Source organism: Apteryx mantelli, chromosome 11, assembly GCF_036417845.1.
Source record: "Apteryx mantelli isolate bAptMan1 chromosome 11, bAptMan1.hap1, whole genome shotgun sequence".
Classification (NCBI taxonomy): Eukaryota; Metazoa; Chordata; class Aves; order Apterygiformes; family Apterygidae; genus Apteryx; species Apteryx mantelli.
The window spans coordinates 21,252,130-21,273,565 of NC_089988.1; the positions used below are offsets into that span (position 1 = coordinate 21,252,130).

General features: G+C 53.4%; 1 protein-coding gene across 1 annotated transcript; it reads right to left on the reverse strand.

Moving 5' to 3' along the window:
- Window positions 1-4,277: 4,277 nt before the first annotated feature.
- On the reverse strand, window positions 4,278-5,198 carry LOC136993078 (olfactory receptor 14C36-like; the record flags this gene model as incomplete). The annotated part of the gene is made up of 1 exon (XM_067303094.1): window positions 4,278-5,198. A coding segment is annotated over exon 1 (921 nt), but the record flags the coding sequence as incomplete, so codon positions are not given.
- Window positions 5,199-21,436: the final 16,238 nt, after the last annotated feature.

A 21,436-nucleotide genomic window follows, 5' to 3' on the forward strand; every position in this document is an offset into this window, starting at 1 on the left:
GGGAGCTAGATGAGGTTTCCTCAGGGCTCCCCCCACTTATGCATTGTCCACAAGGGTGCTGAGAGTGCGCTCCATCCACTGTGCAGGCCATTCATAAAGGTGTTAAACAGTCCTGTCCTACATGTTAATCACTGAGGGATGCCACAAATAACCAGCTGCCACCTGGAACCTGTACCACTGATCACAGCGTTTCAGCCTGATGGCCCCTCCAATCTTCCACCTGCTTTATGGTCCATTGATCCAGGGCAGAGCTCAACAATTTGCCTATAAGGAGACTCTGGGGGACTGTGCAAAAGACTTTGCTAAAGTGAAGGTTCACAAAATCCCCTGCTTTCCCCTTGTGTACGCAGGCATTCATCTGATGGTAGAAGGCAATGAGGTTGGTCAGGCATGCTTTCCATTTCCCCTTGGTCAACGCATGCTGCCTCTTCCAGGCCTTCCCCTTCATGTGCTTGGAGATGGTTTCCAGGAGGATTTGCTCCATCACCTCCCCAGGGACTGAGATGAAGATGACCAGCCTGTCGTTCCCCAGACCCTCCCTCTTGCCCTCCTGCAAAATGGGTGTGATGTCTGCCTTTTCCCAGTCATCAGGAACCTCCCTGATTGCCCTGACATTTCGTAGACAATTGGGAGTAGCGTTGCAGTGACTCCAGCCACCTCTCCCTGCACCCTGGGGTGCTTCCCGTCTGGTCCCATGGACTTGTGTGTGCTCACTGGGCAAATGTTCTCCCCAGCTGCATCTTTGTCCCCCTTGGGTGAGGCTTTGCTAACACAGATGCTGCCAAAGGACTCGGGGGCCAGGGAGGCCTGTCAGTAGACAAGACCAGGAAAAGACAAGGGAAAAGAGGCAATGAGCTCCTCAGCCTTTCCCTTGTCTTTCTCATTACGTCCTCTGCCCCACTGAGCAGGGAGACCACATCTTCCATTGGATGGCTGCCTTGTGCTGCCAGCGTCCTTGCAGAAGCCCTTCAGGTTATCCTCCCCATCCCTTCCTAGATCCAGCTCCAGCTCCAGCTCCAGTTGTGCTTTGGCTTGCCTAACTCCATCCCAAACAAGATGAAATCCTCTCTGCTGCAGTCCAGGGTGGTGACTCTCTTATTCCTCTTACTTCTCCACCATCTCACAGTCACTGCAGTGACAGACAACCTACACGTTCACATGCCCACCCAGCCTGAGCCTCTGGCAAGAAACCAAAGGGAGGGTGGCACCATCTACTTAGAGACACAAACTACAGAGGTAGAGAAATGACACAGCAGAAAAGCCTGCATTTCTCTCCTCACCACTGAGGGGATCCAGGCAATGGACTTTCAGGTGGTTAAAGGCAGATGCAAAGAATTTCCGTTGTAATTTAGATGTGCCTGAGGCAGTGCCTCCCAGGCTGCCCTTACAGGCAACGGGGAGGAGGAGGTGATCACCTGCCTTCTTTTAGATGGTCACATAAAGCACAAAGGACTCCTGTCCCAGAGACATTCACTCTGTGCTTGAAATGGGGCCTGAGATCATAGGCGTTCAGGATAATTCAGGTTGAAGGGACCACAGGAGGCCTGTAGTGCAACGTGCTGCTCAAAGCAGGGTCAGATAGAGGGTCAGGAAGCAAAAAATGCCCCTGCCAAAGGACTTCTGGGATGATAGAGCAGGAGAAGGCAGTAAAGGATTGATGGGGTGATACAAGTCCCACGCACAAAAGGGTTTCCCTTTCACCTTCTACCAAGAATGAAATCCTCAGCTCTCCAGAGGGAAGAAGCTGGGACACTAACTTTGCCACTAACATGGAGCCAGAGAAGCTCCTGAGTTCCTTACAGACAGAGGCTGGTGCAAAGGCCACCACCCCAATGGCACCAGACCCCCAGGCATGCCTGCCTTGTTGCTGGGCACCCTACAGTCCCAGGCAGGAGGTGTGTGTGGAACAGAGTGGGGTCTGCAGCCTGCAGCCCTGGCCACCCAGCAGGTGTGGTGGGACCCTGCTCCTCTAGATGAGACTGGGCTCTCCTGCATTTCCCCAGTGTGAAGGCTGTGTCCCCTCCAGCTGAGAAGGCCAACACGGGAAACAGTCTTTGTTCCAGGGTGTGAAGAGAGAGGGGAGGTCAGAGGGGGATCTGCTCATGCCCTGGGCACTGATTCCCTCCCTGCAGCCAGGACAGCCCTGCTGATGCCCTGGAACCTGTGAGTCCAGGAGATGGGACTCCGATCTGCTCTGGCTCTAAAGATTTCTCAGCCCTTCAGACCCTGGATGCAAAGCACCGCTCTGGGGACACCTCAGCAGTCAAAGGGGCTGAATGCCTGGTGTTCCTGAGAACTTTTCTGCAGTCTCCCGGAACTGGTTTGACTCCTGTTGCCCATGGAGCAGAGACTCCTTCTGAGGATGAATTCACTCACTGTGTAACTCTGAGGACAGGCTTGACCAGGCAGTCCAAATGCCAGCTAGGCCTCAACCCCACAACAGTGTGCCCTGACCCTTACTTTGCCTTCCAGGCCCTTCGTCCTAGAGGATTTGTGTTTACAGGGACCACCAGAGATCTCCAGGACCATGATGTGCTCTGAGCTGGGCTAACTTGACAGTTAGATCAGGTTGTTAAGTGCTTTCTCCAGGAGAGTTTTTAGAAATCTCCTGTCCCCAGCCCCAGTACTGCTCAACTACTTTGGTTGTTTCTTTATTTTTCCTTCAACTCCTTTGAAATTTCCCTTACTGCATCTTCTCCTTTTTGCCTCTTGTCCTTTCCTCCCCTTGGCCCCAACCCAGACCATCCCACTGAGTTTGACTGAGGACAATCACAGCCTCGCCCCCAAGCACAGCCTTGCTGGGATCTCCTGGGACCATGCAGGCAGGCGATGGTGGCCAGCTCCAAGGAGAGGTATGCACTGCAGGTCCCTACATGTTCTCAGATGGGAAGATATGGAGACATAACATGGCTCAGGGCAGAACCTGTTGGCCAATGCCAGGGCAGGGCCAAGAGCAGCAGGCACGAGAAGAGAAGCCCTCCAGCAGCTCCTCTCCGCACCTGGGCAGGGAGTGACACACTCGGTGGTGCTCCTGAGAGAGGACAGTGACAAAGGACAGGGGGCACAGTGCAGTGCTGGGCACCGACCATCTGTGCTGGGTCTGGGAGTGCTGGCAGGTGGTGCTGGTGGCTGTAGCTCTCAAGAAACACCCAATCCTGATAGCAGCAGTGAGTCCCCTTAATGACCATGAGGAACTTCTGGAGTGTTGTGGCTCCCATCTGCACCTCATTCCTCCACTGACCCAGCCCTCCTGCCCTTCACATGGCCCCATGGCTCCACGGTGCAGGCATCGCACAGGACAGGGTGTGTTCTGGGGTGGGGAAACATCCCCCCAGCTTGTTTCCCATGACAGCCCTTGGTGCCCCATCTCCCACAACCCTCCTGCCTGGCAGCGTCCCACCAGACCCAGACCCTGCCCAGCCCTGTCTCTGTCCCCCTAGGCTTAGCAGAAGGCCATGCTCCAGGGTCTGATGAGGTCTGAGCCCACAGGGGGGTCAGGCAGGGTGGCCATTCCCCCCACACAGGTGCTGAGCCCGGCAGGCCGACAGAGCTGGTCACATTCAGAAATCACCCCTCACCAGGACCAGGGGGAATGGTGAGTGCAGAAATTGACTGATACAAGAGGCTGGGTGTGTGAGAAGTTTCCTGGGGCAGCTTCTCCTCTCTGTTCATGCAGCAACAAGCTGGGCTGGATTTTTCCCCTAAGGCACCCTGCTGGAGGCCCCCATGGGAGGAGGATGGTCTACAGGCGCAGGAGATGGCCAAAGACCTCCTCTGCATGCTCCCTGAGAGCCCTGCAGAGGACCCAGGAGAGGACTTGTCCTCCCAGGGCTCACAGTGGGACATCCAGTCCCCCTGCTGGGCACGGAGCCTTCTCTGGGTAGACTTTTGGGGTAAGGACCAGCACGCAGGGTGGGGGAGACTGTCTCAAGAAAATGTGCTGGGGACACAGCATAAGGGACAGCAGCTTTGGAGGAAGAGCCCAGCCTTCAAGCACTGCACGTGGAAGAAAGGACTTTTTATTACAGAGATACTGTGAGGGAGTCAGCTCTGATGCAATGTTGGATATAACTTTATATGGGCACCAGGTGAGACAGAGAAGTCTCACTGAAGGTGGAATGAACCCAAGTATTTGTGTAGCAACATGATAACAATTACTACTACTACTACAAACAACAGTAATAATAAAAATAAAGTGAACAAAGAAAGCTCAGTCCTGGTGCGGGACACAGTGGGAGTCATTTGTGGAGAGCAATGGCAATGCTACCACTGCTGAAAAATATCCATGAAATCACTTTCCTCGGGGCATCTTTGAGCTCCTTGTTCCTCATGCTGTAGATGAGCGGGTTCACTGCTGGAGGCACCACCGCGTACATAACAGCCACCACCAGGTCCAGAGCTGGGGAGGAGAGGGAGGGGGGCTTCAGGTAGGCAAACAGGTCAGTGCTGATGAACAGGGAGACCACGGCCAGGTGTGGGATGCACGTGGAAAAGGCTTTGTGTCGTCCCTGCTCAGAGGGGATCCTCAGCACGACTGTAAAGATGTGCACGTAGGACAGCACAATGAAAATGAAACACCCAAAGGCTAAACAGGCACTAACCACAATAAGCCCAACTTCCCTGAGGTAGGAGTCTGAGCAGGAGAGCTTGAGGATCTGGGGAATCTCACAGAAGAACTGGTCCACCACATTACCTTGGCAGAGGGGTATTGAAAATGTGTTCCCAGTGTGCAGGAGAGCATGGAGAAAACCACTGGCCCAGACAGCTGCTGCCATTCTGACACAGGCTCTGCTGCCCATGATGGTCCCGTAGTGCAGGGGTCTACAGATGGCAACAAAGCGATCATAGGCCATGACAGTGAGGAGTGAAAGCTCTGCTGAAACCAGGAAGACAACCAGGAATACCTGGCCAGCACATCCTGAATAGGAAATGGCCCTGGTGTCCCTCAGAGAATTGGCCATGGATTTGGGGACAGTGGTGGAGATCAAGCCAAGGTCGAGGAGGGAGAGATTGAGGAGGAAGAAGTACATGGGGGTATGGAGGTGGTGGTCGCAGGCTACAGCTGTGATGATGAGGCCATTGCCCAGGAGGGCAGCCAGGTAGATGCCCAGGAAGAGCGAGAAGTGCAAGAGCTGCAGCTCCCGTGTGTCTGCAAATGCCAGGAAGAGGAACTCTTTGAAGGAGCTGCTGTTGGACATTTTGCTATCTCTGGGCATGGGGGACTGTGCAAAGAAGAAAAGACATTGAGAAATTAGCACACACATTTCAAGCAAAGAAACCCCCAAATGTTGCAGTTCTATCTTTGAGCTGGAGGACGATCACACTCATATGTTGCCCTAGAAGGAAACCAGCCCCTAATGACAGCAGATGAGTTCAGTTTCAAAGTGCACAGCTCCAAACTTCTCACCCTTTCTCCAGGCACCTGACGGAGCTCTCCAGACAACCCTTCTAGCCAAGGACACACAGGGCTCTTTTCAGATACCCACATACAGCCTCCCACCACCATCTCCATACTCTCACCATCTCTGCACCTTCCTCATGGGTCTCTCAGATATCACAGAGATGCTATGAGACAGCAGTGCCTTTCTAGAGGGCAGGTGGCAGCCTGGCAGGACACCACAGGGAAACGGTCAAAGGACCGTTAGGACTGAAAATGGGCTTTCCTGAAGGGAGGGACAGCTCATTTCCCAGCCCCACGGACTGCATTTCCTGGAGCTCCACAGGTTAGAAAGGGGCTGGGGACACCTCATTCCCATGCAGACCCTTCTGTTCCACAACTTGTAGCATCATTGTCTAAATTGCAGCTGAAAACATCCAATCCCAGAGAACTCGAGAACAAGAAGAGGAGCAGCATGGAGAGGAGGGGAAACAAGGAGCAACACCATGATCCTGCTGCCAAGGGAGGTAGAGAGACAGAGAGGCATTCTGGAAAGCCTTCACCTTACCCAGCTGGGCATGCCACCTCGCAGATGGTGACATCGCAGGGCAGTTGCTCTCAGACCCTTTGCCAAGCAGCAGAGTCAGCTCAGGCAGCAAAACCCCTCTCCTGCCATTCCTGCGTGGCCCAGCTCTGTTTCTCCCTGGCCTTGGGCACCGCAGTGTTTGCTCTCTTAGTGGAAATCTCCTTTCACCATTACATTGCCACCTGCTATCCATGCCAGCATGTCACTACTTGCAGTCAAAGCCTTTCTATACATGAGGTCCTTGCTAAAAGTTTTCCCTGTGACAAATCTTCAGTCGGCACCACAGCTGAGATGCTGAAACCAAAATATATGCAAACATATGCAGCCTGTCACAGGACTGCCCCATGGTTGGAATAACTGAGATGTGGTGGGATCACTCGCATGACTGCAGTCCTTCAAAGGCAGGGTGCAAGTTCTTCAGGAGAGACTACCAGGGAAGATGAGGAGGGGGATGCCCTGTGTGTGAAGGGGTAGCTTGGATGTATGGAGCTCTTCCATGGGATGGACCAAGGGAGGCAGCTCTGAAGGGCAGAGGAGCTCAGGAAAGCCAACAGGTCATTAAGCACCCATCAAGAACAAGAACGCTCCCTATGAACAGTTTGTAAAATTAGTAGACACCTCTGCACCCCAGCCTGGCTAAACAGAGAACTCCCAGGTGAGCTCCAGGGCAATAAGGCAGCATACAGAAAGGGGAAGGAGGCAGAGGCTGCAAAGGAGGAATTTAGAGATATTATCCAGCAAAGCAGGGATGGTGTTAAGGAAGCCAAAGCTCCTCTGCGATAGAGACACTTGCCGGGGATGTGAAGGACAGGAAGAAGAGCTGCTGCTGCTTCAGTGACAGTAAAAGAATAAACAAGGAAATGTGGGTTCACTGCTGACTGGGGCAGAGACTCTAGTAAAAGCAGATGTAGATATGTCTGGGGAAGTCAAGTCCTTCCTGGCTTCAGTCTTCACCAACAAGGTCTCCTGAACTGTTGTGCCTAGAGTCAGGACTCCTGAGGAGAAAAGCAACCTGCAGCGCCTAAGTCTTGAGTGACGAATGACATGCAAGAACTCAACCCCTACAAGTCTATGGGATTGGATGGCTGGCATCCATGGATGCTGAGAGAGCTGGCTGCTGTGACAGCAAGGCTGCTTGCTGTCATCTTTGAAAATTTGTGGAGATTGGGGATGGGGGGTGTGTGGTCCCAAAGACCAAAAGAAGGAATATGTTGTGCTCATCTTCAAAACAGGCCCCAAGGACACACCAGGGAGCTGCAGGCCATTCAGCCTCATTTTGATAAGGAGTATGTCATGGAACCAGTCCTCTTCGATCACATTTCTGGGCACATGAGGGACAAGAAGGTGTCTGGGAACAGTCAGCATGGAGTTACTGAAGGTAAATCATTCCTGACCCACCTGATTGCCTTCTCTGATAAAAGACCAGTACTTGTGGAGGAGAGGAGAGTAGTGGATGTCCAGGAGGCATCCAGATGGGCAAAAAACTGCTTGGATGATGAACTCAGAGGGTTTTCATGAATGGGTCATGTTTTACCAGGAAGCCAGGTAAAGGTGGGGTATGCAGGGGTCTATACTCCACATCCTGTCCTGTTTGAAAGGTTCATCAGGGACCTGCAGAATGGAAATCCCATCATGGTTGTAGATGACACCTAATTGGGTGGAACAGTCATAAGCTCAAGGGCTGCCATTCAGAGGGACCTCAGCAGGCAGTAAGAATGGGCTGTCAGGAACTTTGTGAAGGTCAACAATGACAAATGCCAGGTCCTGCACCTGGGATAGAGCAACACCCTGCAGTGACAGGGGTTGGGGAGTGCCTGGCTGGGCAGAAGCTCTGTGGAGAAGGACGTGGGAGTCTTTGTGGGCAGAGAGCTGAACGTCAGCCAGCAGCATGCCCTGGCAGCAAAGGAGGCCACAATGTCATGGGCTGCCTAGCCAGGAGATCAAAGGAGGTGATTATCCCCCTCTACTCAGCATTGTTAGAGCCCATCTAGGTACTGCGTCCAGTTGGACCCCCCCTGTAGAAGAACGCTGTTTGTCCCTTGGCGTGAGCTCAGTGGCAGGCCCCCAAGGTGGTTGGGGGCTGGAGCACTTGCCCTGTGAGGAGAGGCTGAGGGAACGGGCCTTGTTCAGCTGGAAAGGGAAAGGCTTTGCAGGGCACTCACAGCAGCTTCCCAACTCAAGGTTACCACCAATAAAGAACCAGGTTTTTGCAGTGACTCATGGCAGGAGAATGAGAGGCAATGGCTATAAGCTGACACAAGTGCAGTTAAAATTAGCTATAAGGGAGAAAAATCAAAGAGGGTAACAAAGCATTTGAAGAAGGGTCCAGAGAGGTTATGGACTCTCTCTTCTTGGAGGTTTGCAGGACGCAGCTGGACAAGGCCCTGAGGAACTTGGTGTGAATTCGGTGTTTATCCCTATGCGAGCAGGAGGTTGGACTAGAGACCTCTCAAGGTCCCCTCCAACATGAATGATTCGGTGATTCTGTCATCGCTGGCGATAGGCACTGCAATTCTTGCAGGCAGGAATACCTTTTCTGCATGTGTTTAACACCTGACATGGTCTCTCCAAAGCCAGCCCTTCTGAGTGGTGTGAGGTTTCCTCCTGGGCCTGAAAGCTTTAAGTTCACATCAGGATCAACATGGAATTCACACCAGGTTCCTCAGGAACCCTGAGCCAACCTGAACCTCAGCTGAACCTCAGCCACCCTGAGCAGGACTAGCCCTCTGGAGCAGACCTGCCACCAAGCAGCACACAGCTCCTCACCTAAGTCTCCTCCGAGCCCAGCATGCTGCCCTGTGGACCAGAGAGACCATGGACATTATCTGGAGGCTTCCTTTGGCAGATCAACCTTCCCAAAGTACAACATGATATATTAGTATCAGCCATAAGGGTTTTTTTATAGTGTGATGCCAGGGAGTCATTCTGCAGGCTCCAATGTACACTTTGATGATGGGTGGGGGAGCTGAACTGTGCAAGGCCTGCTGGGACAGCCCTGGACCAAGCTAGAAGGAACCGATCCTCACTTCCTTTTATCCACACCTCACTGACAACAGGGGACCTTTGTTCAAATCAGCCTCAGATCCACACTTGCGATTTCATCTCAGAGGGGCTTCACTTGCAAAGAAGAGTCCATGAGTGAGCTAATGCCCAGGCTGTCCCCGAGATGATCAGGCAGGAGCTTCAGAACCTGCAGGCCTCAACCAGATCAGGGACACAGTGCAAAAGGTGCTCAGCTGAGTTGGACACCTCAACTGTCAGGTCAGAAATGACTGCCTTAGAGAAGAGAGGAGCATATGGAAAGGTGAGGGACATCATTCTGAGGGGGCTTGCAAGTCATTTGCACAAAACAACTTCAGCTTTGCAAGCTGATTCTCAGCTATGACCCATGAAGTATTTCCTGCTGACTTGCAGGCAAGTGCTTGAGCATCACTACTCACTGTAGTCACTGCGCATCTGGGAGAAGTGTTTTCAAAGGCCAACTATTTTCTGAAGATATATTTTGTCTTTGGAAGTTTCCCTTATTTTGCCCATTTCAAAAGCTAATGACTGTGGCACTGCTGCTTGAAAGGGCGCCTCTGAGTGCTCCACCTTGGCAAGACCATTTCCTTGTTAACTGTGTGGGTGAAAAAAGTCCCAGGTGATCCAAACTGCTCTCTGAGGCCTCCTGCTGCATGGCAGCCCCTGCATGTCTTGTGTCACAGCACAGGGCAGTTCACAGGGTGCAGGGGAGAGCCCCGAAACAGCGAGGCCTTCAGCAGGAAGAGCTCAAGCCCCTCTCCAGAATTCAGTGGCTTGGAGGGGGGATAATCGGATGGTTAAGTAAGGGATATTTGGGGATGCTACTGCATTATAAGCAAAGAGTTTCTAGGGTCCTGCCACATGAGAAGAAAAGAGTGTCTGCACCAATTATGGATATGGGTCCTATCTCCCAGTAGCCTTTGCTAATAGGAGAGGGAGGCAACTGCTATGCCTCTAGCCTAAAAAAAATCTTGTGTTTGGACAGATCCCAGAAGTGTTAACTTCAAGAATCTCCAACAAGGAACCCTTTCTGAAAGATGACCTCTTCTACTCCAAATACTCTAGCTGCATATTTCTACGTATTTCACAGCATATGTGGGATATCTGGCTGCAGATCCTGGCAAGAGGCGAGGAAATGCAAGGCCTGAACCTCAGTGCACAGAAGGCAGCAGGCTGCCAGCATCCCTGGCTCATGCCACCAGGGCAGCCTGGACCCTGCCAGCCAAGGCACCTCCTCACCTCACAGCACTCCCCAGCTCCCCAACCTGACAGGGCTCCCCATGCACAGCACTTCTCTCTCTCCGGACAACTTCTCCCACATGCAGCACAGAGACACTGGGGCCATCATCTATCCCCACCTCAGCCTACCCCACCACTGTGACACAGCGCACCCCTGTCCCACGCCTCATAGAGGGTTGCCAGCCAACATGCAGCTGTGCATCAGGGACACATAGGGGACAGGACCAGACAAGGCATCAGCCAGGCAACCCCCAGGGGCCCCAAAACATACCAAGGCCACCTCTCCAGACCTTCCATTTCCTTCTAGTCCTCCAAGGCCTTGCAACAGCCACTTCCTCTCAACAGCGAGGCAAAGTCCTGCTCAGGCTCACTTCCCACCTCCAGGGAGCAGACCCACAGTGCTCTCACAGGGGCTCAGCAGTCCAGCTCTTGCCTCTCGCTTTGGCCTCACATGCCCTCAAGGCACTCACCCAAACAGCCTCCCTACTGAGGTCTCCTTTGGGGCTTCAGTGGAGATGGACCAATCACTTCGGCACCACTCTCTGCATTTGCTCCAGAGCTCACAAATGACCACATGACGGCACACAAACACACACACACACACACACACTGACCAGTATGCACAGGGCGAAGGCTAAGTGGGGCTCCTCACACCCTCCCAAGGATCAGGCAAAAAAAATGCGCTTTGCCTGTGTCAACAGTGGCAGCACCTAATGACACCACACCTAGCACACTGATGTCTGCACATGAGCTGCTCTCGTTTCGCTCCTGTAGCACAGAAAGGTCACACTACGGCAGGATGGTGGAGGAACTTGTAGAGACTGCAACTGGGAGGAAGAAAGACCAGGGCTGCACATCCTTTGCAGAGCACTCTTGCCTCGGCTTGCCTACTCAAAAGGACTCCTTGTCTAGGGAGATCTGGCACAGGAAGGCATTAGACTCCCTTAAAAGTCATCTCCCAAGAACACACCTGCTATCTCCAAAGACCATCTCACCACAAGGCCTTCACTCACCCAAAGAGCTGCTAGCACGCTAACACCCAGCCAGCAATGAGCAACTCCCACAGCCTCCTACTCCTGAAGCAAACACTGCTGCAGAATAAAGCTCTTCCTAGGAAGAGCAAATGAGATGAAAGCAGGGAAAAAGCAGGCTAGGTTTTCATCTAGGAGCAAGCAGAAACACTCCTTGGCCTTTAATCAGCATCCTGGCTGTAGATCCTGGCAAAAGCTGAGGAAACTCAAGGCCTGAACCTCAGCACACACAAGGCACCAGGCTGCCAGCATCCCTGGCTCACACCACTAGGGCAGCCTGGGCCCTGTGAGCCAAGGCACCTCCTCACCTCGCAGCGTTCCCCAGCTCCCCAGCCTGACAGGGCTCCCCACGCACAGCACTGCTCTCTCCAGACACCTCCTCCTGCACTCAGCACCAAGACACTGGGGCCACCACCCATCCCCACCACAGGCCACCCCCCACCACTGTAACATGCTGCACCCACTGCCCCACGCCTCACAGAGGGTTGGCAGCCAACACGTGCCCATGTCTCAGGGACACACAGGGCACACGACCAGACATGGCAGTAGCCAGGGCACCCCAGAGGGCCCCCAAATCACACACAGACCAACTCTTCAACCCGTCCATTCCCTACTAGTCCTCCAAGGCCTTGCAACAGGCACTTCCTCTCAACAGCCACATACAGCCCTGCGCCCGGTCACTTCCCACCTCCAGGAGGCAGAGAGCAAGTGCTCTCCCAGGGGCTCAGCAAGCCAGCTCTTGCCTCTTGCTTTTGCCTCACAGGCACTCACGTGCTTCTGAAAATGACAGCAGGATGCCACTTCCTGTTCCAGGGCTTACGTAAAGAGAACAGCCCAGGGAACAACTTCACTGCAAAGGGTTGCTGACACTGTCACATCAACTCAGCACTGCACCAGGCATCAACCTGATGCCAGACCTCTGCTTTGCCACCTAGTCTACAAACACACTGTCTCTGTTCCACAGAGCTGCCTCTTCTGCTTGATACAACCAGGTGCCAGCAAGAAGACATGGATGCAGGACACTCGCCACTTGCACACTCCCCAGCCACTGCTCTGCTCGCTGCCTTCCCTTGGCTCCTCAACCCAGACACACAGCGAAGCTCTTGAGGTGACACCACAAGGTGGCCAAGGCACTCTGGGCTCACAAGGCCTGTGCAAATCAGCAGCACAAGATCGGGGACAGAGCTGGCTCCTTGGGAGATGCTGGTCTTTTCAGAGGGAAGGATCCTGCTTTCTTTGGGCACAGCAGGCTGCTGCTTTCCACCTCCATCCCCTCAGCAACCTCCAGCTAGGGATAGCAGGGATGGGGATTTTCTTCAGTAATACAAAAGATACAGATACAATGTAGAAATAGTTGAGAGTCCAGATGGGCTCCTGAGCCCAAAGGAACCTCAGGTCCTTTCCTTTACTTACTTGGACAAGGAGCCCCAGGGAAGGGAAAAAGGGGGCAGAGGCTTTGACATGAGGCCCAAGCAATGAGACAGCCCCACACTGGACGGCTGCTGAAATGCCAGCTGTCCTGGCTGCGCAGCCTCTGCAGCAGCAGTCTGGGCTCCACAGCTGCCTTCACAGAGCACTGAGGGCTCGGTGCCACGGGCAACCTAGCCCTGGACACATCTTCACCCCTCGCAGAGCCAGGAGCCCAAGAGCTGTCAGACTTCCTCAGGTCAAGCTACGGAGGCTTTGTGGCCCTCACACAAAGGCCCTCAAGACATGAGGGCATTTATTATAAGGGTCTTGCACTCATCCTATATGGCACCACAACCGTCTAGGAAAAGGAGGGGGCACAAGAGTATTTGCTGAGTGGGCTGGCAGTAACAGCAGTTGTGGGAGGAGGAATTTGCAGCACAGCAGAGGTATCAGGAGGTGAAGCCACACCCAAAGTCTCCCATGGAAGGCAGACACATTTATGGAAGCCTTTGCATCCATAGGCAGCCTCATCTCATCCACTTGTAGCTGCTTTCACAGAGGGCTCACGATGTTGGCAAAGATGTTGACAGGCACAGGGACACAGCCTGGCATCCTGCCTTCACCCTCAGGGGTTCCAGGACTGCACTGGGAACCTCCAGGAGTGGAGCAACCTAGAAAGAAAGAAAGAAAGAATCGGAGTGTTAGTGTCAGTTCTGCTGGCCTTACAGAGTCTCAGCAGGCAGGGACAAATGTCTCCCCTCCATGCTGAGCTGTATTGGTGAGAGCCTGATCAAAACTTCCCTGGAAAAGGACCCAAGACACCTCATCTACTGGCACCTGCCTTGAGCAGGGCGTTGGAGCCCTACCTCCACATGTTTCCCCCATTGCAGCCGCAAGGAATCTGCTCTTCTGAGACTCTTGCCAAAGGTACCAGTGGCTTTGGAGATGCCGCCTCCACCGCTCACCAAGGACAGGTGTCTCAGAGCCACCCATCACCCTCAGAGGCCTGACTTCTCATGAGGTGGCATCTCCCCTGTCTGCAAGGGTCTGCGTAGGCACAAAGTGGAGAAATGGCTCTGACTCCTTTCATTAACTACCCGTCTCTCTGAGGGATCGGAATGGATTAGGGTCTGAGATAAGATGCAATGAGGGTCCAGATGCAACATAAAGCCTTTAAGGAGGGAGAAGATGACTTTCTCCAAGGGAGTCAGTAAAATCCCAAAGACTCATGGAAGCATCAAGACCTTCCGAAACTGCAAGCCTGAACCTCAGCTGACAGAAACCACCAAACTGCGAGCAGCCCTGCCTTGCACCACGATGCTCCAAGGAGGCAACACGGTCACCAACAGTCCTCACCCAGGTCTCCCAGAAGGACACCGTGATGGCAGGCTGGGCTCTGGGAGCAGAGCACTGCTCTCTCCAGCCACCTCCAACCATGCTGAGCAGGAAAAAACTGGGGCCACCACCTGGTTCCACCACAGGGCACCCTGCACTGTAACACGCCGCTATCCCTACACCTCACGGAGGGTTGGCAGCCAACACTTCCTCTGCATCAGCAACACACAGGCCACAGCACCACACATGGCAGCACACAGGGCACCCCAAGCGCCCCACAACACACAAAGCCCAACTCTCCAGACCTTCCATTCCCTTCTAGGCCTCCAAGGCCTTGCAACAGGCACTGCCTCTGAACATCTGCTCACAGCCCGGGGCCTGCTCACTTCCCACCTCTAGGAAGCAGAGAGCAAGTGCTCTCACAGGGGCTGATCAGGCCAGCTCTTGCCTATCACCTCAAAGGCAGAGGCACCTCAAAGACAGAGACAGCATTCAGACCTGGCAGGAAAATCTCACAAGCTCCCCGCTGTTTTGGCAGGGGCAATTTCTAAAGCGCACACACCCTGGGAAGAAGAGATTACTAACACCACTGCTCACACCAGCACTAGATTCATTTAGCAGCCTCAAAAGTCTAGCTGGACTCCCGAGCTGACCAGCAGGAGGCTGCCAGCTTCTACTTAGCAACAAGTGGAAAGTCAAACTCCATGTCCACATTCACCACAGAACATCATCCACATATTAAACGTAGCAGTACTAACTCATGATGACGGAGTGGAACAAAATGTGTGCCAGATGATGGGGAACATCTACTTCTGCTTGATTAATGAGTTGCATTTCTGTATTGCTGTGGAGCTCTGCAGGGCTCAATCCCTCCTCTGAGCACACGCAACAAACCCAGAAGTGACCTCACCACCAGCATCCAAGCCATGGGTCTTCTCCTGACCTGTCCACTGCTCAGGTAGAAATGACCTCACAAGCACCTTTCCAGCCACATCTCTGCTGCTATCCAATCAGTTCATCGCTCAGAAGTGACCTCACAATCAACAGCCAAGCCTTCTTCCTGCAGCTGGCCTTTCAGGTACTCAGACAGAAGTGACCTCAGAATCAACAGCTGAGCCATGTGCCTCCTGCTGGCCTATCAGCTACTGACAAAGAATTGCTTTGACATGGGTGATTTTCTGGCATAGCTCTCTTAGTCACTAGTGACCTCACTGCCCACACCCTGACCATGGGGCTGTTGCTGCCTGCAGCTGTCCCTGCCCTCCCCCAAGGCTGAGCCAGCTCCTGAACAGCCTCCCTGATTCACCTTGTGCTTTCACAATGCCCATAGTGCAGCAAAACACCCATTACAGGCCAGTTACTGCCCCTAATTAAGATTAGCTTTTGCCTAGGGAGTCTCTACACGTAGACCATAAAACTTAGGATTTGAGAAAAGGCCTGCAATTAACTATTGGCAACAGTTTTGAAAAAGATGCTTTAATGGGAGGAGCAGTTATGAACCTGAAGACAGCAGGGCCTCATGCCCAGGCAGAGGGAGAAGCCTTCCCGCAACTCACAAGTCTGGTTCCTTCCCCAATGCTGAACAAACCCAGCAAATCCTCTACACATCCAGGACAACCACCATTCTCCTGTTTTATGCCCTGACAATTGGAGACACGTGGAAGGCCTCAGGCCAGGGCATCTCAGTTGGTGAAACCAGCAGAGCCACAAGTCAGCAACTCTTCACCCTGACCTAGGAGGATGGAAATAACAACAGCAAGTGGGAGGACTGGCCGTTCAGCCACTTTCAAGGCCCTTGACAAGCAAAACAGCTCCCACTTATGGAGCTGCTCCGGAAACACCCTTCAGGCTGCTGCCAGGCTCACAGGTCTTGGGGCAGGCAAGAGGCCTGGAGCAAAAACAACAGCTAAGGCACGGCGTCACATGTGGAGACAGCCTCTCTCAGAGCCACTCGGAAATGCCGTTTTCAGAACAAACGAGACCATTGGGAAGGGCCCCTCGTGAGGACACCAGCAGCCTGCTCACGCTTTGCCCAGCAGCTCCCAAACGCAGCTCCGAGCAGCACCTGGGGGTTGAGGTGGCAGCAGCAGCTCAGGGAAACGCTTCCAAATGGCTCTCTGACCCCCGGCAGGGGCAAAGCTTCCTGCCCCCCAACCCCAGCAGCCACCCCGGCCCAGCTGCTCGGGGCAGGCCGCCACGTCTGGCTGCAGGGCAGCTGCCCGCTCTGTCCCTGGTCGCTCTGTGCCGTGCTCACGGCCCCACCAGCCCCTGCTGCAGCTCCTGCAGGAAAGCAGCCCCATTGCCAGCACCGCTGCCCCCGCCCCAGCAGGAAGGCACCCACCATCAGCTGAAGGCACCCGCAGCCCCGCCAGCCCTGCTCACACCTGCTCTCGTCCTCTCACTCCCAGCAGCTTGGCTCCCGCTCCCCTTTCACGGCTGTTTTTCCACATGCCGCGCTCTGATTGGCTGACAGAGCCACCAGTCAAACCCTGCCCCAGCCTCCTCCCCTGGCCGGCCAATAGGAGGGCAGCACTGGGGGCAATGCCATGGTAACACTGCAGCCCTATGTGACCCCGCAGGCAGCCCCCTCCCCCTCCCCCACGGTGGGCACCATGTTGTGGGCAGCAGCCGGGGCAGCACGGGGCGTCACAGGTCCTGGTGGGCAGCGTGGCCCCGTGTGGGCAGGCAATGTGGGGCCCTGGGGCCAGGCCGCTGCCCCCCGGGGCTGGGCTTTGCCGCAGGGGGCCTGCGGGTTTCCTGGCTGCCCTGCACCCAGGGGCTGTGCCAGGCGCGGGGGGGCAACTGCAGGGCCTGTTGCTGGTACTGGCCCTGGAGCCAGCGCGGGGGCCCTGGACATGGCTGGTGTTATAGGTAAACGCGACAAATTGACAACCACTCGGGCCGGGTTGCATAAATTCCAATTTATAAAATAATTGAGCAAGTCACAAGTAAGCAAAACAGCGCTGGGCGGCCGGGGGGAGTCTCCTGCTCCACCAACGGTGCGCGCAACCCCCCCTCACAGTCTCCTTATATGCGATTCCAGTTCCGGGTATACGGGGCACCTCCTGTAACTTCTGCGGTTGCGCCGGCTGTTGCTAGGGGGTCTTCTTCAGCCCTCTGGTGGTCGTGGGGATGAAGGCTGGAGTCTTCCTCTGCATTGTGTGCCATATTAGGCTATCTAAACTAACATTGCCGCTTCGCTACCTCAGCTCAATTTTCTCAGGCAGGGTACATGCCCCCCACCACAGGCTGTAGGATGTTCCCACAGATGTTCCCAAGGCTGTTTCTCGCTGACGTAACAAGTTAGTACATACCACAATACAAGATGTTCCCAAGGCTGTTTCTCACTTTGATGCAACAAATTAGCACATATCACAGCTGGGACACCAGAGCTCGTGGGCAGCGTCCTGCTGCCCCCAAGGAAGCGCAGGGCCGGGGGGAGGGGGAAAGGCCAGGCAGGGCAGTGTCTTCTCACCCCTCCTGCCCTGGCCTCCTGCCTGCAGCAGCCCCGGGGCTCAGCAGCCCTCACACTGCGCCTGGCAGGGCTGGGCCACGGCCAGGCAGGGGCTGCTGTCTGCGGGGCTGCGCTGGGCCCCGGCATGTCGCTCTGGAGGGCTGAGGAGCCCCACATTGTCCCCTGAGCCAGACGGGACCCTCAGGCAGGGCTCTTATGGCAGCCCCCACCCTGTTCAGCCACCCCACAGCTCGGGATCCACAGCCATTTTTGCGATTAACAGTCGCTGTGCTCCTCAGCAAGGAGCTCCTAAAGCCCTTCCCCTTGCCGGGGAGCCATAGGAGTGTTGGGAACAGGGAACCACGGTGCAGGCTGATGGTCTTGATCCAGCGGTTCTCCATCTTGCTTGCCCCCTTGCCCTTGGATTGCCTCTCCAGCTGGGGAGGAGGGATGGTCGTCCTGTCTCGTCACCCACATTCCTCTCCAACATGTCCCTTCTCCTCTGCCTGTTGGTGAGGGGCCCCAACGTGGCCCTGCTGTCTCCTGTCCCCCATCCTTGCTGTGCAGCAGCAGTGGGGAGCACGTGAGCAGTGGCCAGCAGCTCCTGGGTGACGCAGAGAAGTGAGGGCACCACCAGGGCACCGGGGAGACCTCCCTGTGATGCAGCACATCCCACTGTGACCTCAGCTCGTGTCATCTGGGGGCTCAGTAGGTCACCGCCATGGAGATAGCACAGCCAGGGAGAGAGCTGAGAGATTTCCCCTCATGTTCTGGAAAGCAATAAGTTCCACCACTCCAGTTATTTTCCAAAACTTGCTGACATATCCTTCAGGAACATCTTCAGATGGTGCCAAAGGCTGTGAAATATCTGAAAGGGAGCCGTGGAGAGGACACATCTACGCCCCTGCACTGTCAGGTCTCTGCACCGGGCAGACCTGTGTGGGAATCTAGGCCTTTGGGGTTGATTTGGTGTTTGGCATTTTTTAAAGACAGGATCAAAGTCATGTGGGATGAAACAGCACAAAGTGCAGACACAGGTTGAGATCCAAAACTGATTTCTCCTGTGGGTCGCTCTTTTTGTAGAAGCGGGGTGTAGGACAATCTGGGACAGGATGCAGCCTTCCTCCTAGAGGCACCAAAGCAGGCTCTTTGGTTTTAAAAGTCCTCAGCAAGGTTTCTCGGTCTGCGGTGTTTAAAATAGAGATGATAGGCCAGAAAAGAGCAAAGGTGCCCTTAAAACACATCATCCAGAGAGCTTTATCTGGGACCCTGGTCCCTGCCATGCTTCATAGCCATGGTTACTGTAGTGCGCGAACATGGTGCTGCCAATTATTAAGAATGAAAACTTATTTGGCAATGGTAGGAAATGTGTGAAGCTTTGGAAACGAGGATTTTTATCAGTTATTGCATTGAGTTATTTTCTGAGAAGATTTCAACTTCTGACTAGAATCCACTTTGGGGGCTTGATTGATTTGACCACATAGAGAGGCTATTGCTGCCTGAGATGCCCTGGGGTAGCTGTGTTGCCATGTGGTGCTGGAAATTTTGGAGGCGACTCCTGCGGGACCTTAGCTTGTCATTAGGAAAGGTATCTCAAAACAACTCAGTTGAGGGAACCTATTTCCCTGCATTGACTAGAAAGGGAAATCCAGACAACTGGGTCTGGCATGGTGTGAGATCAACCTCCTCCCTGTTGTCCCCCAGAATGAAGTTGCACTTCATTGACTGTGCAGGGAATGAAAAGGGAGTGTGGCTAGGTTTTTTAGGGACTCCTTTAAAAGGTCACGGTAACACAGGTATGTTGAGATTTGTGCAAATTTGGCCACCCGAAAAGAGATGAAGCTGGTCACCCTGCTTTCCTCACCAGTCAAGAGAACCCGACACCTCAGAGTGAGACATGCTCTGTGCAAAGAGTGAGGGGTGGCACGGACAGCCATGGGCAGGGGGTGGTTTTCTGAGCACCAGGCTCTGTGTGAGACACAACAATATCCTGTTTAGTGGTGCAGGCCTGATTGTAACAGAAAAGTTTAGAAAATGACATTAAAAATGAAACAAGAAAGAAATTCGGACAAAGATTGAAAGCAAAGAAATGCTGTGTTATATTTTCCAGCTTTTCGTTTTTTTTGTGCTCTTATTGTCTTTCTTGATTTGTTGTGTTTTAGTACACTGGTGTTCTGGGGAGATTCCGCATTATCTTTTTGTCTGAAAAGGAAAGAGATTTTCAGAGCTGGGGTGGGATGCAGTCACAGGGTCATGGGCGGCTGTTCCCATTGCAGGTGCCCTGGTCCCCTCTCCCCAGCCTCCCTCTGCAGCTCTGGGGGGCTCTGGTCTCCCACAGGTCCCCTGCGAGAGCTGCCAGGCCCAGGCAGGTCCCTCAGAAACACTGGGACCTCTCCAAGTGCCACTGCATTTTTATGCTTAGACCCCTGAGCTCTGCCTGGAAAGGTGAAGAACTGTTTTCAACATTAGAAAAAATATATATATATGAGCCCACTTGCATCAGCTGAAATGACTGAGTAATGTTAATAAAATGTCAGTGTTTTTGCATGATGACGTAATGGAAATTTTGAGGAAGGGCAAGTATCTCAGGAGAAGAAATGTTGATCTGCCCCTCAACTTGCATTACCACTGCTCTGTCTGTTATGCTGTGGATTTAACCGCTGGCATATGCACTTTCCATAGTTTTTCAGTCTTCCTCCTCCCCTTGCTCTTTATAATTTAGATACGTCTCAACTCTCTAGCTGCTGCTTTGAGCTTGAGGGAGTCTGAAGCTTGCCTTGTCTTTCAGCAGTCTAATTGTCTCTTCAACCAACTCCTTCACTGAGTGTCTATCCAGCCTTTCCTATCTATTTGTCAAGAACATTTCAAGGAATGTTATTCCTTGTAGACTGTGCACCTCAGTGGAGGCAACTTGGACTTGGCATACGGTTGAGGAGTGTATTTTATTTCTTATGACACTGGATCAAGTTTATTTTTGTTTGATCGCAGTTAATACAAACCCTTCTGTGTCAGCTTGAGGCTAGTTCTCGAAGGAAAGCAGGTGGGAATTGGTGCACACGAGCTGTAACATTCAGCTACAGACTTGAGTGGCAAAAGGTTCGATTTTCACAAGAGTGATGTGAAGTCCCCAGTGACTGATGAGGGCAATGGCAGGGCTGGGGAGCTGGGGAGGAAGGTTCTCCATACATGTCTCCTGTCAAAAATACTGCTTTGCCTACATGCCCTGACTTTGTGAGGAGACACTGTGGGTCAGTATGAATTGGGGAATGTGGGTATGACTTATTCTGAAAAGTGAAGAATCAAGAAAGCTTAAGAAGCAGACATCTTTCTTTCCAGGTGCTCATTGAAATCTGCCTAATTTCAATACACTCCTGCAAACTTTCCAATTAACCACACAAGAATTGAAGAGCTGAAGAAAATTATGGAAAGAGGCACGGTCCCTTAGGGATTTTTGCATTCTTATGACCCCTCGGGTGTATTTAGTGCTGAGCCCATGAACCTCAGATGCAGAGAAGAGACTGAAGCAACCTCTCAAGAAGTTAAAAAGTCAGAAGAAAATCCCAAGTTTCTTGGAGCATTAACAGGTCCCAGTGAGGGCCATTACCAAAGGTTCCCCAGGGGCTGATTAGAGCTGAAAGTTGGAGGCGCTGATTGCAGGTAGGCAAAGGCAATGTGAGGGTGGCTGTGATGCCAAGTCAAACTTGATGTGTGTAATCAAGCAGAGTGACCAGGCACTGACAGCCAGCTCCTGGGCAGGGTGATGCTTTCCATCCTGCATTGCTCAAGGCTCTTCTTGGGTACAGTGTGAGGGTGGAGGTGCATAACGCTAACTTCAGGACTATGATACGGCACCTCCTGGCTCCCAAGGGACAAGGAGGCAGCAAGGCCACAGCGCTTTAAGGACACAGAATCTTCTTGTGGGCCTCGGTGTCAGAGACACCAGCCATAGCTGTGTTGGAAGCTTTCAGCCTTGGCAGTGCCCT